This window comes from Odocoileus virginianus, chromosome 4 (assembly GCF_023699985.2).
Source record: "Odocoileus virginianus isolate 20LAN1187 ecotype Illinois chromosome 4, Ovbor_1.2, whole genome shotgun sequence".
NCBI lineage: Eukaryota > Metazoa > Chordata > Mammalia > Artiodactyla > Cervidae > Odocoileus > Odocoileus virginianus.
Genome location: NC_069677.1, coordinates 46904588 through 46924640, shown reverse-complemented (window position 1 = coordinate 46924640; position 20053 = coordinate 46904588). Strand labels below are relative to the sequence as shown.

The 20053-nt window shown below is 36.7% G+C and overlaps 1 protein-coding gene across 3 annotated transcripts in view; it reads right to left on the bottom strand.

The window, feature by feature from the left end:
- IFT80 (intraflagellar transport 80) overlaps positions 1–20053 on the bottom strand; it is a 113905-nt gene that overhangs the window by 89820 nt on the left and 4032 nt on the right. For all 3 annotated transcript variants that reach the window (XM_070466505.1, XM_070466504.1, XM_070466503.1), the window contains exons 2-3: positions 10650–10733; positions 8026–8248 (exon numbers count right to left, since the gene is read on the bottom strand). In XM_070466505.1, coding sequence (XP_070322606.1) covers positions 8026–8248; positions 10650–10685 — 259 coding nt within the window. In that variant the 5' untranslated portion in view covers positions 10686–10733. The remainder of the gene's footprint in view (positions 1–8025; positions 8249–10649; positions 10734–20053) is intronic.

The window sequence follows — 20053 nt, the reverse complement described above, 5'->3', positions numbered from 1 at the left end:
AATTCATTAAAATATATTTAAGTCAGATGCTTTAGGTGGCTTTAAAACGTTTCTCTGGAGAATTCTAATACAGATGGTTTTCAAATATTTTATACCTAGCATCTTGTGGTTATTTCACTGGCCACCAAACCATTTCCATCAACAAAGGCATTCCTCCTTTCGACACACATTGCACATTATTTGTAGCTCTGTTGCAGCATTTTTTACTGGGCTATGATGCTTTTCAAGGGGCCATGTCTTAGTCATAGTTTTATTTGCAATAGTGCTTTTACATAAACAGCATTCATTAAGTTTAACCAACTCAGTAACCATACTTAGCAACTTAAGAAGACTTTGACATTCTTTTTTTTTCTCATTCAATCTGATCACTTATTTTCTAGGCCCTCATCAATAAACTACCCCTTTCCTTCATCTAACCACCCACTAGTGCCATCTACTTTTCCTCAAACCTTCCTTTTAATTTTATATTTGCCTCTGGGTCACTTTTCAATGTAATAAGATTACTTTGAATTCAACTGTACTTTCTTTATGAGACTAAAAAAATTAAATTGGATATACTTTTTTTAATGCATTGCTTTATAGAGAAAATATGAGGGCGGTGGATTTCAAAAGAGGAAACTAGAAAGATGATATATACTGAGTGGCCAATATTTACTTTATCCAAGTCTATTTCACTAAATGTTAGCATGCTGCCTAACACAAAATCCACATACTAAATTGCTACATGTCATGTATGAATCTATCATCAAATAAATTAACCAAGCAACTCCTGAACCATGAATGAAAGGTCCATAAATTTCTTTTCAACCTATTTAGAAATTTTATGTACTTTGACCACTGATATTTCTTATCCTAAAATATGTGATCTGACTTTCTGACAAATGCTGAACTCTTACCTCCCACAACTTCACAGAAGACACACACAGAGACAACTAAGGCCAGCTCTTTGCATAGACTTGGCACTCAATAAACCCCTGACCTTTGTAGTTTGTCTGATTGTTACACATTGCTTGAATAGAACAACCCAAGTAAAGCCTAAGTATAAAACTATATATATATCAAAAAAAAATTTTAAACATAATTATTCCTTTAACGATTTTGGTTCTTCTTCCCTTCAGCTTTTCTATAAACTTTTTAAAATGCTAGACCAAAAAACTAGAGACCAAATAAATTACCTCTAATTATTTGCTAAGGGTAGGGTTGGGAAGAGAATATAAACAACTTATTTATTTATTTAATGGATAGCAATACATTGATTAAACAGTGGATGATTTGGGTAAAAAACATGGTTATTTACAGCCAAAGGTAAAAAATTTATCTCTTATTATTAAAGATAAACTAAAAAGAGGAAAATGCTATTTAAAAGAACAGAGGAAGTAGATTAAAATTATATGAAACACATTTCTTAAAGTTAGAAATGCCTTAGGAAATGTCCATGGAAACATGAGAAGGCTTGGAATAGGATATTAGAAAAAGGTCACATGAGCACTTTTGCAGACTGCTTTATAGCAGAAATGTTTTGGCAGATGGTTGTAAAAAGCCAAAGAGATCAGTAACCACTAACTTCTGATAAAAAGAAATGAATACAAAAATTCTTTTTAAAGTGGGATTTTAAATGTACTTATTAACTAATAAGAGAATAAAAGGCTTACTTTAAGATATTTAACACAATGTATAAAAAATTCAACTTTCACTAAATATAATTTAAGGAGTATTTATTGGATTTATAAGAGATTTTATACCAGAATTCCTTTACAAAGCAGTTCCCCTAATGCATTTCAAATAATTCTTCTTTAAATATAAATCTTTTAACACATTGTTAAAGAAATATCACCTCTAAAAAGTAGGATACAGTTGCATGAAATATTCAAAAAAGAGGTAATAATGGTGAAGAAAGAATTACTGGTGAGACAAAATACTTGGCAAGAGTCTGCTTTATGTACTTCAGGATGTGCCCCCAAATCCCACTTTTTTTTTTTAATGTTACCACTAACACAGAAGATGGAGAGGGTGTAACAAAGGGAAGAGTGATGAACTCCAAAATCTGTAACCTTTTCTGCCAGCCTGGGAGGAGAAAAGTCAACAGAAGGAAGTTGGTGCCAACTACAAGAGGGAAACTCTTAAGCAATGAATTAAATTTTGAAGAAAAAAATTTTAAGCATTGGGTTAACATCATACAAAGTGAAAAGGTCTAGCGATCTGCTATAAAACATTGTGGTTACACAAAATTATATAAGTATATATATATGTATATGTTTCTCCAAATTTATATGTTTCTCCATGTTTTTATATATATAATATATATAAAATTATTAAATATTGTACTATATACTTAAAAATGTGTTAAGAGTGTAGATCTCATATTACATGTATTTTCAAACCAGAATAATACTTCTTTTATACCATCTGATTAACAGAGAATACAGCATCCATATATAAAATGATCTCAAATGCTTATCTGGCAGGAAACCCTCGACCAACCACCTCCCGGTGGCATCCACTTTCTTCTGTTTTTGAATATTTCTTTTTCATTTCATTTTTCATTTTTATATCTGGATTCTGTTTCCAGTCTCACTCTTCCACTTTTTTCCTTTGAACTATCCTCTTTTGCTTTCTCTTTCACAAGATCCAAGATATTCCTAATCCCACCTAGGAGAAAAGACTCAACTACTCTGCTTTGGTTCTCTCTTCTTCCCACATCTAGTTGTGCTGGGCTACCTTATTTTTTTTTTTTTTTGTAATAAACCTAAAAATAAAATACAGTTTCTCATGGAGAAGGAAATGGCAACCTATTCCAGTATTCTTGTCTGGAAAATTCCATGGACAGAGGAGCCTGGAGGGTTACAGCCCAAAGGGTCACAAGTCGGACAGAACTAAGCACACAAGCATATAAGCAAACGTTAAACTTTCATTTCTTTGGAAACTGTACAGATTAGCAATTCTAAAACCACCTCCTATGTATTGCGGAACTGAACAAGTGAGTAAACACACTGATGATAACGGCAGCCAAGCTTCCACACTGTTTCCAAGTATTGAGAAAAAAGACTAGAATGAACCCCGCAGTGCTGAACTAGAACTGACAGTACCAGAGTCAGCTTATGGCTTCTGTCACTGTCACGGACGGAACCATGGAAGGAAGAGAGGGAGGAAGTGTAGGAGGAAGGGAGAGGAAGTAAAGGTAGAGAGGGAGGGAGGGAGGGAGGAATATATATGTTTTTAACATATATTTCTTAGCTCCATCCGATGAGAGGGCCTTGAGGCAAACATATCCCACTGAAATGCACACACCTAGCAGTCTCATCGTGGCTTTTAGATATCATTAGGCACACAAAAAAAGAACACGTCTCCTTGGAGAAACAGCTGATTTGGAAGTTGGGACTGGGAAAGTACGAAATGAGCCTGGAACATCTTGTGCCAGCAAAGTGCTCAAAAGATGAGGAAACACACCCCCCACGGCAAAACAAAAATTCATTTGACCTTGCTTCAGGGAGTTCCCACTGGCCAAATCTGGGGCAATTTTAACATTAAAAATTGTAAATGATAGTAATAGGATGCTCAAGAAATAAAACAAGGGATGGGATGGGGGGTGGGATGGGAGGGAGACTCAAGAGGGAGGAGAGGGAGAGAGAGATATACATACATAGTTAAAATTGATTTATGTTGTCATATGGCAGAAACCAACACAACACTGTAAAGCAATTATCCTCTAACTATAAAAAATAATGAATAACTTAAAAATGAAATAAAATAAGAATCTATGACTCTAATCTGATGTAAGTAAACAAACAAATGGGCGGAAGACAGAAGGCTCTTCCTTGAAGTAGAATACCAACTAATCAATATAAAAGATATTATGGCATTTTAAAAAATATCACTTGGCAACCATCTTAGTAATAAATTACTCAGCCAAGAGTCTTAGATGCTAAGATAGTGGGAGAAAATTTGACGAGGAAGAGAATATTTATACATAGTCTGAAAGTATCTGTTTAGAAATTATTTACTAAAAGGAAAAAACATTAACTTTACAGTAGATTACTTTAGTGAACACAACCTTTCAAAGTAATCAAAGTGAACGTCATCAGTAAGGGGTCAAACCAGAATTGTGAATTTTTCACTCTGATGCCTTAAGTATTACTGCTAAAAATGTATAGCTGAATTTAATCATAAAGAAACATCAGACAAAAGTGAATTGATTGGACATTCTATAAAAATAACAGGCCCGTATTCTTCAAAACAGTTGAGATCATAAAAGAAAGATGGAGGATTTGCTCCAGATTAAAGGAAGCTAGTGAGATATGACAAAAACAATGTGTTATTCTTTACAAGAAAAAAAAATTTCTATAAAAGACATAATTAGGACACTTGCTAAAATTTGAATACAAACTGTAGATTAGATAACAATATTATATCAGTGTTAAATTTCCTGATTTTGATCAATGTATTGTGGTTAAGTAACAGAAAAATCCTTATTCTTAGGAAAAGGGTTGAAGTATATATGGTTAATGACCCAGATAATCACCCAGATAATCAATGGTGTGATCACTCACCTAGAGTCAGGTACCAAGGGAACATTTCATGCAAAGATGAGCTCAATAAAGGACAGAAATGGAATGGAACTAACAGAAGCAGAAGATATTAAGAAGAGGTGGCAAGAATACACAGAAGAACTGTACAAAAAAGATATTCATGACCCAGATAATCATGATGGTGTGATCACTCACCTAGAGCCAGACATCCTGGAAGGTGAAGTCAAGAGAGCTTTAGAAAGCATCACTACGAATAAAGCTACTGCAGGTGATTGAATTCCAGTTGAGCTATTTCAAATCCTGAAAGATGATGCTGTGAAAGTGCTGCACTCAATATGCCAGCAGATTTGGAAAACTCAGCAGTAGCCACAGTACTGGATAGGTCAGTTTTCATTCCAGTCCCAAAGAAAGGCAATGCCAAAGAATGCTCAAACTACCACACAATTGCATTCATCTCACACGCTAGTAAAGTAATGGTCAAAATTCTCCAACCCAGGCTTTACCAATATGTGAACCGTGAACTTCCAGATATTCAAGCTGGTTTTAGAAAAGGCAGAGGAACCAGAGATCAAATTGCCAACAACAGATGGATCATCAAAAAGGCAAGAAAGTTCCAGAAAAACATCTATTTCTGCTTTATTGACTATGCCAAAACCTTTGACTGTGTGGATCACAATAACCTGTGGAAAATTCTGAAAGAGATGGGAATACCAGACCACCTTACCTGCCTCTTGAGAAATCTGTATGCAGTTCAGGAAGCAACAGTTAGAACTGGACATGGAACAACTGACTGGTTCCAAATCGGGAAAGGAGTATGTCAAGGCTGTATATTGTCACCCTGTTTAATTAACTTACACATCATGAGAAATGCTGGGCTGGATGAAGCACAAGCTGGAATCAAGATTGCCAAGAGAAATATCAATAACCTCAGATATGCAGGTGACACCACCCTTATGGCAGAAAGTGAAGAAGAACTAAAGAGCCTCTTGATGAAAGTGAAGGAGGAGAGTGAAAAAGTTGGCTTAAAGCTCAACATTCAGAAAACTAAGATCATGGCATCCGGTCCCATCACTTCATGGCAAATAGATGGGGAAACAGTGGCAACAGTGGCTGATTTTATTTTTGGGGGCTCCAAAATTGCAGATGGCGACTGCAACCATGAAATTAAAAGACACTTGCTCCTTGGAAGGAAAGTTATGACCAACCTAGATAGCATATTAAAAAGCAGAGACATTATTTTGCCAACAAAGATCCACCTAGTCAAGTCTATGGTTTTTCCCGTAGTCAAGTATGGATGTGAGAGTTGGACTATAAAGAAAGCTGAGCACTGAAGAATTGATGCTTTTGAACTGTGGTGTTAGAGAAGACTCTTGAGAGTCCCTAGGACTGCAAGGAGATCCAACCAGTCCATCCTAAAGGAGATCAGTCCTAAGTGTTCATTGAAAGGACTGATGTTGAAGCTGAAACTCCAATATTTTGGCCACCTGATGCAAAGAGCTGACTCATTGGAAAAGACCATGATGTTAGCAAAGATTGAAGGCAGGAGGAGAAGGGGACGACAGAGGATGAGATGGTTGGATGGCATCACCAACTCAGTGGAGATGAGTTTGAGTAGATTCCAGGAGTGTGGACAGGGAGGCCTGGTGTGCTGTGGTCCATGGGGTCGTGAAGAGTAGGACACGACTGAGCAACTGAACTGAACTGCACTGATACATGATTAAAGTGGCATGTCTGTAAATTACTCTCAAATGTTTCAGGAAAAAGTATGTGTGGGGGGCAGGAGAGAAAGAAAAGAGTAGCAATGATAAAGTACATGGGACAAAATGTTAACAATAAGTAAACATGAATAAAGAATATGCAGGAATTATTTGTACAATTCTTACAACTTTTGTATAAATGTGAAATTATACCAAAATTAAGTTTTTTTTAAGTCAACCCTTCATTTTATCATCAGAGGTAAACAAGTCTAGCTCTTTCAGAGTCAATCTTGTAAGCGCTAGGCACTGTATTAAACACTTTCACACAATATTTCATTTAATCCAGATTCAGGAAGTAAGTTTAAAAACTGCCATACATTCTGCCTGTAAAAGAACTGGGATCTGATGTGATTGTTTGCCTTAACATCCCTTTCTTCTTCTGGCTACAAAAGCCCTCTTCTCTTTCCCTTTCCACAGTGACCGAAGGCCTGCCGTGCTCAGGCAATCATTGTCCCAATCCCTTGACTAAAATGATTCACTCAGTGATGGGCACATGACCCAAGCTTGTCCAGGAACCTTTCTGCAAGCTGACTGCAAGAGGGACTGAGGAAGAGGCACTGTGTCTGATGACCTTCCTCTTCTTGTAAGTTAAGCCTTGGGCTGCTGGCTGCCATTGATGCTCACCTGGGGAGAGTCTGTCCAAGAGACGGTAAGGATCAGGGGCCTGCTGCCTCTGTGCTTAAAGATCTTCCCCAGGAGCTAGGTAAACCAGAAAACTCCAGCTGTGCCTAAGCTGTTAGCCTAATAAGTTTCTGTTACTTTGATGAAAGCACTCCTAACTGACACCATAGATAAAGTGTAATACAGATGGAAAGGGCTTCCCAGGTGGCACTAGTAAAGAACCCGCCTGCCACTGCAGGAGCCGTCAGAGACGTGGGTTCAATCCCTGGGTCGGGAAGATCCCCTGGAGAAGGGCATGGCAACCCACTCCAGTATTCGTGCCTGGAGAATCCCTAAGGACAGAGGAGCCTGGCGGGTTACAGTCCATAGGATCACAAAGAGTCAGACACGACTGAGGCGACTTAGCATATGCGCATGCACAGAGAGAAACAGTTCAAGTTATTTCTAAGAAACAAAAACACTTCCTTAAAAAGTAGAAAAATGGTGCTTTTCACTCACCAATAATAAGACTATGATCAAACTACTTTCCAGCTCTGTAAGTGAAAATAAGTGTGCGTGCTATGTTGCTTCAGTCCTGTCGGACTCCGCACTGTAGCCTGCCAAGCTCCTCTGTCCATTGGATTCTCCAGGTAAGAATAGTGGAGTGGGTTGCCATGTCCTTCTCCAGGGGATCTTCCCAACCCAGGGATCCAACCTGCATCTCTTACATCTCCCACGTTGGCAGGTGGGTTCTTTACCACTAGTGCCATATGGGAAGCCCAAATAAGCATGTACTAGAAAATAAAGACTTTATTTAATAGAGACCTTACTAAATGAATGTGTGTTATACCTATTTTTAGTGTGGTTATGTTACACAGTAAAACTTTTAAGAAATCAGAAACCAAAACTGTTAAAAGCACAACAATATCTGTGAACACAGAAAAAGTAAAGCCCAAGGTTCACATTCAATCCCAGTATATGCCAGTTTCACTCACTTTCTTCTGTGACAGTGGTCTTACAGTCTATACACAGACCAACCGACCACATAGGAAATGGATAAACAACTCAAAACATAAGTCATACTAAGAAAGCAGTGTCTTTTAAAAACAAAGATGAGCAAATAATGTTTATTAAAAACTTACCATCAGAACTTGTGAGGACAAAGATTTCTGCTTGAGTTTGTTTCTTTACACCTAAACTTTTTGGAAACCAATGAAGGTCTATTGGGTAAATATCATCAGGCAGCTTTACTATTTGACTTGTTTCACCGGTTAACAAGTTCCACTTCACTATCTGGTGATCATCACTACATGAATACAGTTCTTCAGCAGTAGTCCAGCCCACACAGCTTACTAATTCTTGATGTGTCACCATATTAAGGAGACATAAAACACACAAAAATCTTCAGTTTTAACAAACACAATATCTTGCAGATGCAGATTATAAGAACAGTATAAAATAGGGTCAAATGTTTCAAGCTTCAAAACCTATTTTTCAGTGTATGACTTTCATATTTTTTCCATATAAGGAAAGGAAAATAAGTATCTATCAAAACAGTTGTAAGAAGAATGGAAAGCAGGATAAAAAACCCAGGTGCCAAAAGAGAAAAAAAGAAAGATTTAATACATGAAAAAATTTTAAATGTGTTACAAAATATTCTATAAACAAGGCCAAAAGATGCAGAAAGACATCTAACAGGTTAAAAGGAATGAAAGATCTACTCTAATCTGTTGTAGGATAAGTGGGGAGAAAAGGGAAATATGTATTTTTTTAATTTACCTATATCTGTATTGTTATTAGAATAAGCATGTATCATTTTGATAAGTTTTTAAAAATCAACTGTTAAAAGAGCACTGAAATCTAACAGTTAAATACCTGCTTAAATAACATAATAATTTACCCAGGAAAAAATTACAGCTTAAGAGCTGAAACTAAAATCCTACCAAACTTCCTGACATTAAATTCAGGAAGTAATTCAGTTACAATTTACTGCCCATACAAGGTGATATGGATAAGATATAAACCCTAAAATTCTTACTTTATTTTTTGGTCTCTGATTTATCAAGTAGATTTCTATAAATTGAGGTGCTCAAGTGGCCCTTACTTCCTATATCAGAATAGGCTCTTACCCTAGCAGAGTGTGTATTCTACAAAAGGAACTTTAGATTGTCTTTTATGAGAGATGCTTTCTCCTATTTACATATGGATTTCTATATTACCATATCAACCTAGTTGGGTTGTTTGCTCTTTTGTTGTTATTATATAATCATTTTACTTCCTTCTCTTTTCACTAATGCTTTCTATTGGCTTACCCAAGCAATCAATAAACTCTAAGAAAAAAAAGAGACTATGTGCCATAATTATTCTGCGATGTTCTAAGATTTTTTTTTAAAGATTTTCTTAATATTTCAAAATATGATTAAGCAAATAACCAGAAAGGTAAAAAATGAAGTTATAGAAGAGTCTGAAGAGTCTGTACAAATAGGTAACAAAGTGGCATTGGAATACTCAGAATTCAAAGCAAAATCTAAACAAAAGAACCTTGATATCACTAGACAATTACTAAAAAAAATTCTTCCAGTATAACTGTCATAGCTTAAATAGTGTTAGTTAAAACCTTTGTTATCCAAAGGGAGAGTATCAGCTAAAACCTAGAAAGAAAATATACACACACACTCCAAAACAAAAAACATTAATTTTATCCTTATAAAAACTGATGTAAGTACCCAGCAGACATATGTGAGGTGTCTTCAAACTAGTAAGTCAACTAAAATTATGGGAGAAATGAGAGGACTGCTAGAATAAGAAAGTCTAGAAAGATCATTATTCTTCAGCTTGAAAAGGTAAAAGCAAACACTAGACAGTCAAAATCTATAAGACTGTAAAACGCATGAACTTCTGAGGGCACACTTTGAAAAAGAATAAAAGTGATTCAATGAAAAATAAAAGGAATTACATCGTCACTCAAACAGTAAAAATATATATATATATATATAAATTCAAAACATTTGATCAAATGTCTAAAATACTGCTTTTCTATCACTGAAGGATCATATTTTTCTTTATTTCAAATCTGTTGAAGAGCAACATTTTGTAAGGTAAAATAAAAATGAATTACTAGGAAAATGATCTTACATTGGGATGTTGTGACTGTCAAATTGCTACAAAAATTTCTTCCCTCTTACTTTCAATTTCTGTTCTTATCATTTTACAGGCCTGTAGTAAAGTGAAGATGATACTTCTAGAAGCACTGGTCTAAATAACTACCAATGAAGGTAAAGGGGCCTACCATAGCTTTCCAACATATAATTGGGAGTACTTGCTGACAAAATACAGGGTCATGCATTTGATAAAGTATTTATAATTGCCACATTCACACATGAAATAATAAAGGTCTGACTGCTCAGACTTTCCCAGCTTACCCTCCATTTTATCATGAGTATGAAAAAACAGAACAGAATTCAGTGAAAACATACTAGGTCTTACCAAGAGCTACTGTTTTTTATGTACATAAGTACAGTAGTACTAAAGTAAAGTAAGAAAAAATTTAATAAATATTTGAAAGTAAGATTTAGAGCGAATAATTTGCTTTGGAAAAATACATGCAACATATGACCTCAAATATTTCAGAAATAACTTACAAAACTATCATTAAAGGAATGAAGAAAAAATCCATTCTGCAACTAGACTACAAAACAGAAGAAAACTTTTAATAATACCACAATAAGGAGATCACAATAAGGTTTATAAGTATTAAAAGGATATGCTTTGGTTCTTTTAAAAGAGATATCTTCAGTCTCATGTCTCCACCTTCCAGCAAAATTTTTTAAATGCCGCCAGATTGTCTTCACTGTAAAAATAAAAGGAGGAAAATACAGAATACACATTAAGAACATATATACACAAAAAATTAAAAGCAAACAAAATATCTTAGCACCCTGATGACGCTAAAGCACTTTCAATCCTGCTGGCATCAAATACATGGAAAGAGTAAGAAAGCCAGTCAGAGGACTAATTCAGCCAATGGGTGACTGGAGGCTTTAGGCTGGACTCCAGAGGTTCTCTACAACCTGCCTAAAACAGTCCTACAAGCACAGAATGTCAGTAAAACTGGCCAGGTAAATAATTTCCAAGGGCTGTCCAAAGACCTAATCAAAAGATTTTTTAAACTATGGGAGCTTCAACTTCAGCATCAGTCCATCCAATGAATATTCGGGACTGATTTCCTTTAGGATGGACTGGTTGGATCTCCTTGCAGTCCAAGGGACTCTCAAGAGTCTTCTCCAACACCACAGTTCAAAAGCATCAATTCTTCGGCACTCAGTTTTCTTTATAGTTCAACTCTCACATCCATACTTGACTACTGGAAAAACCACATCTTTGACTAGACGGACCTTTGTTGGCAAAGTAATGTCTCTGCTTTTTAATATGCTGTCTAGGTTGGTCATAACTAGTCTTTAATTTCATGGCTGCAATCACCATCAGAAGTGATTCTGGAGCCAAAAAAAATAAAGTCTCTCACTGTTTCCATTTTTCCCCATCTATTTGTCATGAAGTGATGTGACCAGATGCCATGATCTTAGTTTTCTGAATGTTGAGTTTTAATCCAACTTTTTCACTCGCCTCTTTCACTTCCATCAAGAGGCTCTTTAACTCTTCTTTGCTTTCTGCCATAAGGGTGGTGTCATCTGTGTATCTGAGGTTATTGATATTTCTCCAAGCAATCTTGATTCCAGCTTGTGCTTCATCCAGCCCGACATTTTACATGATGCACTCTGCATAGAAGTTAAATAAGCAGGGTGACAATATACAGCCTTGATATACTCCTTTTCCTATTTGGAACCAGTCTGTTGTTCCATGTCCAGTTCTGTTGCTCCTTGACCTGCATACAGATTTCTCAGGAGGCAGGTAAGGTGGTCTGGTATTCCCATCTCTTGAAGAATTTTCCACAGTTTGTTGCAATCCACACAGTCAAAGGCTGTGGCATAGTCAATAAAGCAGAAGTGGATGTTTTTCTGGAACTCTCTTGCTTTCTCGATGATCCAATGCATGTTGCCAATTTGATCTCTGGTTCCTCTGCCTTTCCTAAATCCAGTAAACCACACTTCATGTATTTTTGAAGCCTGGCTTGGAGAATTTTGAGCATTACTTTGCTAGCATGTGAGATGAGTGCAATTGTGCAGTAATCTGAATATTCTTTGGCATTGCCTTTCTTTGGGATTGGAATGAAAACTGACCTTTTCCAGTGAATGGATATACATTAAAATAAATTCCAAAGATCTGATCAAAGGCTAAGATACATTTTTATGGCATTTAATTATGGAACCCACATGGGAATACTATGACATCATCAACCTAGTGATCCAATCTGAGATTTACATTCTATTGGAGGTAAACAGACTGCCCATCAGTTATGGCTGCCATGTGGCAAAGTGAAAAATAAGCAAATTATCTAAGAAAGAGGTAATAAATCCCTTATAAAAACTATATAAAAATCACAATGTAACTGGCAAACAAAAACTTAGAAAAACAAGAGTTACACTCTCACAAATAACCATGCTATCAAAAGATACAAATGAAGAAAATGCTAAAATTGTTTGAATCCAACTTACAGTTATAGGATTCTTTGAATCATATTACTAACCTAGAGAAAAAAAATAAATGAAAGTGTAATTAAAGGAAAAAATCCTCTTCACCAAGTAGAAAATTACTGCTAACTACATCAAAGAAGGTGTTTAGTAATAGGTAAGAATTCAGTGGTCCTGCCTTAAATAACTTCTCCCAAATTGAGAAGACTTTTAGATTAGCAAGGTGCTAAATACAGCTTATCTCAAAGCACCTTTTTCACCTACTCTATTCATAAATTTGTGAGGATGGGTAGTAGAAAGTTGTTAAGACCACAGAAAAAAATCTGAAGTTTTCTATCCAGTTAATATGTACCGTTAGGTCAGAAATCCCTCTCTCCCCTCCAGTTCACTTAAGGAGATTTATGTATAACTTCAAAAGTATGAATCTGTGTATAGCAGCCAGAGCAAGAAAATAATCTTAGTCACACTTCTAAGGCTCACTTTTGGTCCTTAGGAGTTTTAGCACCTTTCTTGAAACTACTTCCTCCCTTCTATCAAACCTCCTTTAACTAGAGGGGGAAAAAAAGTAAAAACAGGCTGCTGTTTCACAATAATTCAAACTCACCCAGCTTATAGGGATTTTAAAAGAATAAAGGCAGATAAACTGTTGCTTCTTGAAATGAGAAACAACATAATAGACAAGAATACATGTATGTGAATTTACAGTTTTAACCAGAAACTTTAAAGATCTTTAGCAAAGGCATGGTGTATCCTACATCAAAATACCTCCAACTGCAATGATTGAAATCCATAATAATTAGGAATCATTCCTTACCAAAAGAAATTGTTATCCCAAATAGATAGTAAAGGCAGTATGTTTTTCATGAGAAAGTAATCTGCAACTGTTCAGAAATACAAAGTGAAGTGCCTCAGTCATGTCCGACTCTATGCGGCCCCATGGACTGTAGCCTACCAGGCTCCTCGGTCCATGGGATTTTCCAGGCATGAATACTGGAGGGGGTTGCCGCTTCCTTCTCCAGGGGATCTTCCCGACCCAGGGATTGAACCCGGGTCTCCCGCATTGTAGGCATATGCTTTACCGTCTGAGCTACCAGGGAAGCATCAGAGAAAGAGGAGGGTGGCATCCTAACACTGGGAAGATTCTCTTTTGCTCAGAAAACACTTCTTTGTACATCTTATTGAGCGGAGATCATCTGCATAAAGCACATGTGCATTCTGATGTGAGAATGAATAGAGAAATAAGTGAATAGCTATGGTTTTTCCAGTAGTCATGTACAGATGTGAGAGTTGGGCCATAAAGAAGGCTGAGCGCCAAAGAACTGATGCTTTTGAACTGTGGTGTTGGAGAGTCCCTTGGATTGCAAGGAGATCAAACCAGTCAATTCTAAAGGAAATCAACACTGAATATTCACTGGGAGGACTGGTGCTGAAGCTCCAATATTTTGGCCACCTGATGTGAAGAACTGATCTCATTAGGAAAAACTCTGACGCTGAAAAAGACTGAAGGCAAAAAGAGAAGCGTGCAGCAGAGGATGAGATGGTGAGGTAGCATCACTGACTCAATGGACATGAAGTTGAGTAAACTCAGGGAGATAGCGGACAGGGAAGACAGGTATGCTGCAGTCCGTGGGAGCCCCAAGAGTAGGACACAACTTAGCAACTGAACAACAACAACAAATTAGAGCACAGCCAATTCCGGGAAGTGCAAAGCTGCCTGAGGGGTGCATTGGGGTGTTTTTAGCTGCCCAAAGGGATGACCAAGGATCTGACTAGTCAGTGGTAAGTGGCATGGCACGGGAAATAACAGAAAATTTCTAGAGTATCAAATAATCTATTTTGCAACTTTATACAGGAAGCAGACAGGAGCAACTATGCTTCTGCTACTAAAAATCATTTATAATTGTCTTTGATCTAGCATGAGTCAACTTTCGTGGGGCTTAAGAGGAAAAACTGTCAAAAAAAAAAAAAAAGAGGAAAAACTGTCCCCAGGAAATCCTGATCACCAAACTACCAAAACGTACTCCAAACTTGGCCACTTCTCAGTACCTCTAACGTAAGTCTAAAGCCGCCATCATCCTCAATTACTGTCATAGCTCCAAAACTAATTTTCCTGATCCTACATTTACCCTTCAAACTCTGCTAAATATAGTAGCTAGTAATGCTGTTAAAGCTAAGTCAGATCATAAGGCCAGTATGGCCAATACTGAGTGAGTGAAGAGAATGGCAAGAAACTGGGGAAGAAGAGAGAGGGTCACACAGAACACATAAAGGATGGAAAACCACAATAAAAGTTTCTCTTTTTTCTTCTGAATAAACAGAGAAGCCAGTAGAATGATGTTATCTGACATACAGTTTTAAAATATCACTATGGATGACACTACAGATGGTATAACAAGAAAAAAAAAAAAAGCAAAAATGAGCAAGACTGGAAGCAAAGAGGCCAGTTAGGATTTCAATAACCCAGGAGAGAATGAAAGTGGATTGATGACAAAGGCAGTAGGGGTACAAATGATATGAATGAGTCATATTCTGAATATATTTTTAAAGAAAATTCCACAGAATTTGTTGATGAATTCGGTTTAAGAGAAAGAGTAACCAAAATGACTCAAGTTTCAACAGGTACAATGGAGTTGCCACTTTCTGAAATGAAAAAGACTAATGGAAAGCTATGACCAACATAGACAGCTTATTAAAAAGCAGAGACATTACTTTGCCAACAAAGGTCCATCTAGTCAAAGTTGTGGTTTTTCCAGTAGTTATGTATGGATGTGAGAGTTGGACTATAAAGAAAGCTGAGCACTGAAGAATTGATGCTTTTGAACTGTGGTGTTAGAGAAGACTCTTGAGAGTCCCTAGGACTGCAAGGAGATCCAACCAGTCCATCCTAAAGGAAATCAGTCCTGTGTATTCACTAAAAGGACTGATGTTGAAGCTGAAACTCCAATATTTTGGCCACCTGATGCAAAGAGCTGACTCATTTGAAAAGATCCTGATGTTGGTAAAGATTGAAGGCAGGAGGAGAAGGGGATGACAGAGGATGAGATGTTTAGATGGCATCACTGACTCAATGGACATGAGTTTGAGTAGACTCCAGGAGTTGGTGATGGACAGGGAGGCCTGGCATGCTGTGGTTCATGGGGTCGCAGAGAGTCTGACATGAGTGAGCGACTGAACTGAACTGATGAAGGGATGTAAAATTTCTGTTTTGGGTTGGCTAACTTTAAGGTGACTTTAGATATCTGAATGACGAGTTCAAGGAGAAATTAGATATACAAGTCTGGAGGTAAGGAAGAGGGCAGAGCTGGAGATATCATTGAGATCTCAATTTGAGGGTTATCAGCACAAAGGTTACATTCAAAGCTATGGGATGGGACTACCCAGCAGAACCTGAACAGGTGGTAGCTTCAACAGCCTAGAAGTCCTATGGAAGTCTGAAGAACTGTCAGCATTAAGATTCTAGAAGAAGTAAGCTAGAGCAAAACAAGTGGAGATAGGCAGACAATGAGATACTTAAAACAGATTTTGGGAAAGTATAGATATTGGTATTGATGAGGTAGGTAAAGATTGTCAAAGTGGGTGGCCAAGGTGAAGAAACCGAGAGGACAGAGAAACAAAGGATTGATTTGGGGACGTTAAATCACTGAGAATAATGAAAGAATAGTGGTGGAGAAGACACAGTGCCCAGATGCTAAAATACTATTCACTGAATGAAGAAAAAACAGCAAAGAGATCTGTAGATGATTGCAAAAAGGCAAAGAAGAGAATGGTTCGATCTCGGAAGACTTGTCTCAAAGGGACAAGAGGAAAGAGAAACACAATCAATTGTGCAGAACCCTAATGAGAAACATGCTCCTTTGACACATGGAGGTCTGAAATGCAAAACTGCCTCCATTTGCAACAGCCAAGAGAAAAGTAGTTTCCTTAGGAAACAACCAGATTTAAGTTAGACTAAGAAGTTAAAAGACAAAACTATAACATTTACTCCAAAACACTGAGAACATAGATTTGGTCAGTGACATACTGTGAGTTCCAAAAGGTAGAGTGGTAGGATTTAGATGGGGAAGAGCTAAGCCTAGGACAGAAAGGTGGGAAATGGGAAAAAAGAGCCAGCTGTCCTTCTTCACTCCTCCCTGCCTCTGTGGTAGAAGAATCTGAATTTTTGCTGCATTCCTAGCCATCCAAAATAAAGATTATGTTTCTCAACTGCCCTCAAAAGTGGGTGGAGCCACATAGGACATTAACAATTCTTAAATCCAATGGGGATATTACAAAATCATCAACCTCATGGTCCAATCTGGGATTTATATCTTGTGGTGGGGGGCAATAGATAACACTACCCAGCAGTAATGGTTACCCCACAGTGACAATATGAAAAATAAATGAATTACCTCTTATAAAAGCAATATAAATCAACATAATTGGCAAATAAAAACTTGGAAAATAATAACACACTCCCTGCCATGCATCAAGACCACATATAATGCAGCAATAAAACAGAAGGAACCAAGATTCTTGACCTTATAGCGAGTCCTACCAGTCCTATCTAGCCTTTAAGTGATGGAAAATAAAGTTTTATCATGTTTAAGTTAGTGTCATCAATAGTTAAACTTAATAGTGAACTAATGCAGGGAATTAATAGTCTTGAATGTGGAAACTGAGGTAAACAGTGATGTAATGAATGATGGAATAGTCCCCATGGGCGAATAAAGGAAGGCGGGTAATCAGTTTAAATGGCCTTCTTCCTGGAATGGTTTTCTTAGGAGGTTTGTGGTGCTGAGGAAAAGTTCCATAACAGAGAAAAGGGAAGTCTTGCTAGGAGCACATGTAACTCTGCCTAAGTTTCCAGCTCTAAGACTACAGGCTTCAACATTAACCCCTCTTTCTCCAGAGAGTCCTAATAGACACATCATTTCTCTAACCTCATCTCGTGTTTCCTCTTTTCACTCAAACTGCTCCAGTTACACCAGCCTCTATGTTTTTCTTCTTACATACCATGTTAAGAAGTATGTTTGGGGGCAAAGGAGAAGGAACCAGTGGACAGGGATCGATGGGCAGTACTACGGAAACAGAAGATAACTGAGATAGCATGGTCCCAAGTCATCTGATCAAGGACACTGATAATGGGGTACTTCCATTTGTAGACTGACAGTTCACAAAAACATAAATAAGGATGTTGAGTGGGCAATCAAAAACATGAAATAAGGCACAGCCTTAATTTTAATTAAAGAAATGAAAAAGAAAAAAACTAGATACCATTTCCTGTTGTCAAAGTGACCAAATACAAAACACCCAGAACTCAGCACTGGCATAGAGAAACATAGTCACATACATTAGTGAAGAGCAGGAAACTGGTGCTAATGGTTACTGATTCTTTTTTCTCCCCACCCCTCAACACTTTTGATTTCCTTCTCCAGCTCCGGGGAATCTCCTACCTTACAAATAAAAAATTATTTCCTCTGTAGCCCTCCTTATAGCTAGGACACAGGCAAATTACGTAGGTTTTGCCAATCTAACACATCTATGCCATATTTTGAGTTAGCAGATACTGATTTGAAGTAGGTATATATAAGGAATTTACCCTGGGAAGAATTCTTAGTCATAGGAACTTGTCATATATCAGTACATGTAAATATATACCAAGATACATATACAAACTATACAAGCTTGTTTATTACAGAATTCTGTATAGTACCATCAAAAACTAGAAATTTTAAATATTCATCAGAGATTATATACTCATATTCTAGATACATGTGTTTTTAATGTGGAATAGAATTAAGAATCAGTGTTAAGAATTAGACTTAATATTATGCTAAATAAAAACAGTCACAAAAGGGCAGATACTATGTAATTCCCCTTATATGAAATACCTAAAGTAGTCAAATACAGAGATACAAAAAGTAGAATGGTGATTACCTGGCAGGAAGGAGGACTGAGGACAGAGATTCAGCTCTGCAAGAGGAAAAGAGTTCTGCGGGCGGATGGAACTGAAGGTAGGACAACAATGTGAATGGACGCAATGCCACTGAATGGTGCACTTAAAAATGGTACGGTAGTTTACCAAAAAAAAAAGAAAGAAAGAAAATTAGATTTAAGAAAGAAAACTAGAAGGTGAAAGCACTAAGAAAATGAGAAAAATTTTAGGAGGGAAAGAGGGAAGGTATGACTTGTCAACAAGAATATAGGTATAGATAAGACATAGCAGAGAGCCTCAGAAGTGAATAAGAATATGAAGGACAGATAACAAATGCAAGCACTAGATCACAAGTTTGTTCCCAACAGGTTCTGTTTGGGTCATTTGTATACTTGCTAACCCATGGGTATTGATACTAATAGTTGAAATTAATGGTTTGCTGATGATTACCCAAAGCTCTGTTTTTAAAAGTATAATTCTTATCAACAGTTTTCTAAATTGATACCTCTGATGAGACTCCTAAGTCTCTTTTCCAGTAAAGACAGGAGTGAGAGAGAAGCAGACTTTTACTCAGATTGGTTCCATCACAGAACCACTTGTAGACTAAGCTGGGATCTCTTATATAACAGCGAAGGCAGGGGAAGATGCACCATTTCCAGGGATAGATAATAACACCTAATAACAATGGAAACAGGCTTGGCAGTATAGTTCAATTACTAAAGACCTCCAACCGCCACCCTATTCCAACTCCTGTACGTATTTGAAGTGTATGTACTGGGGCTTCCCAGGTATGTATAGGGAGTGGTATTCACATTTCCTTGCAATTCTAGCTCTAAGTAGAGCTAGCTATACTTTAATCTTATTCATATTGGTTTTATTTATAATCCAGGATGGCCTAATAACTTTGAGCCAATAAACCATGTGATTCACAAAATTAAAAATAACTAGTCATCTTTAATTCATCCTTTTAATTCAACTAGCAGAGAAAAAAATCACATTCAACTGACAAACTAGAATGCTGTACAGTTATTTAAAAAATGAGATGAATCTATATGTATCGATACAGAAAGATGTCTATAATATCTTAAATGACAAAAACAAAGTATACGGTAGTATTATGTAACTCAAATCTATTTTGTGTTAAAAAAAAAATGAGGGGGGAGGAGATATATACTCAAGTTAGTGGATACTAAAATGTTTTTCTCAAAAGATGTGCAAGACACTTAATGGAGACTTTGTAAGGGTAGAGACACTGGTGTGAAAAGGGAAGCTTTTAATCCTCATTTCATACTATTCTATACTGTTTGAAGTTATCATGTTCATAATATTTTATCCATACATTTATAGTTTTAACATAGGATTATCTGAATGATATATTCATGGTTTAGTTTTGCTTTTTTCTTTAAGCATATCTGCATTAAAAAAAACCTAATAAATGTTATTTTTTCATAAGATCCACCATTCTCATTCTCTTTGCAATTTCTACTGCATTTGACACACTTCTTACTGAAACCTTCACTTGGTGATCTTCCAAACACTGTACTTTGTTTTCTTCTATATATAAAATGAGAGTAATAATACCTACTTCACAGGTTGGTTATGATGTTAAATGAGATAGAGTAGACATGAGATTGGAAAAAAAAAGACATCTTACTAATGTCCAATAGA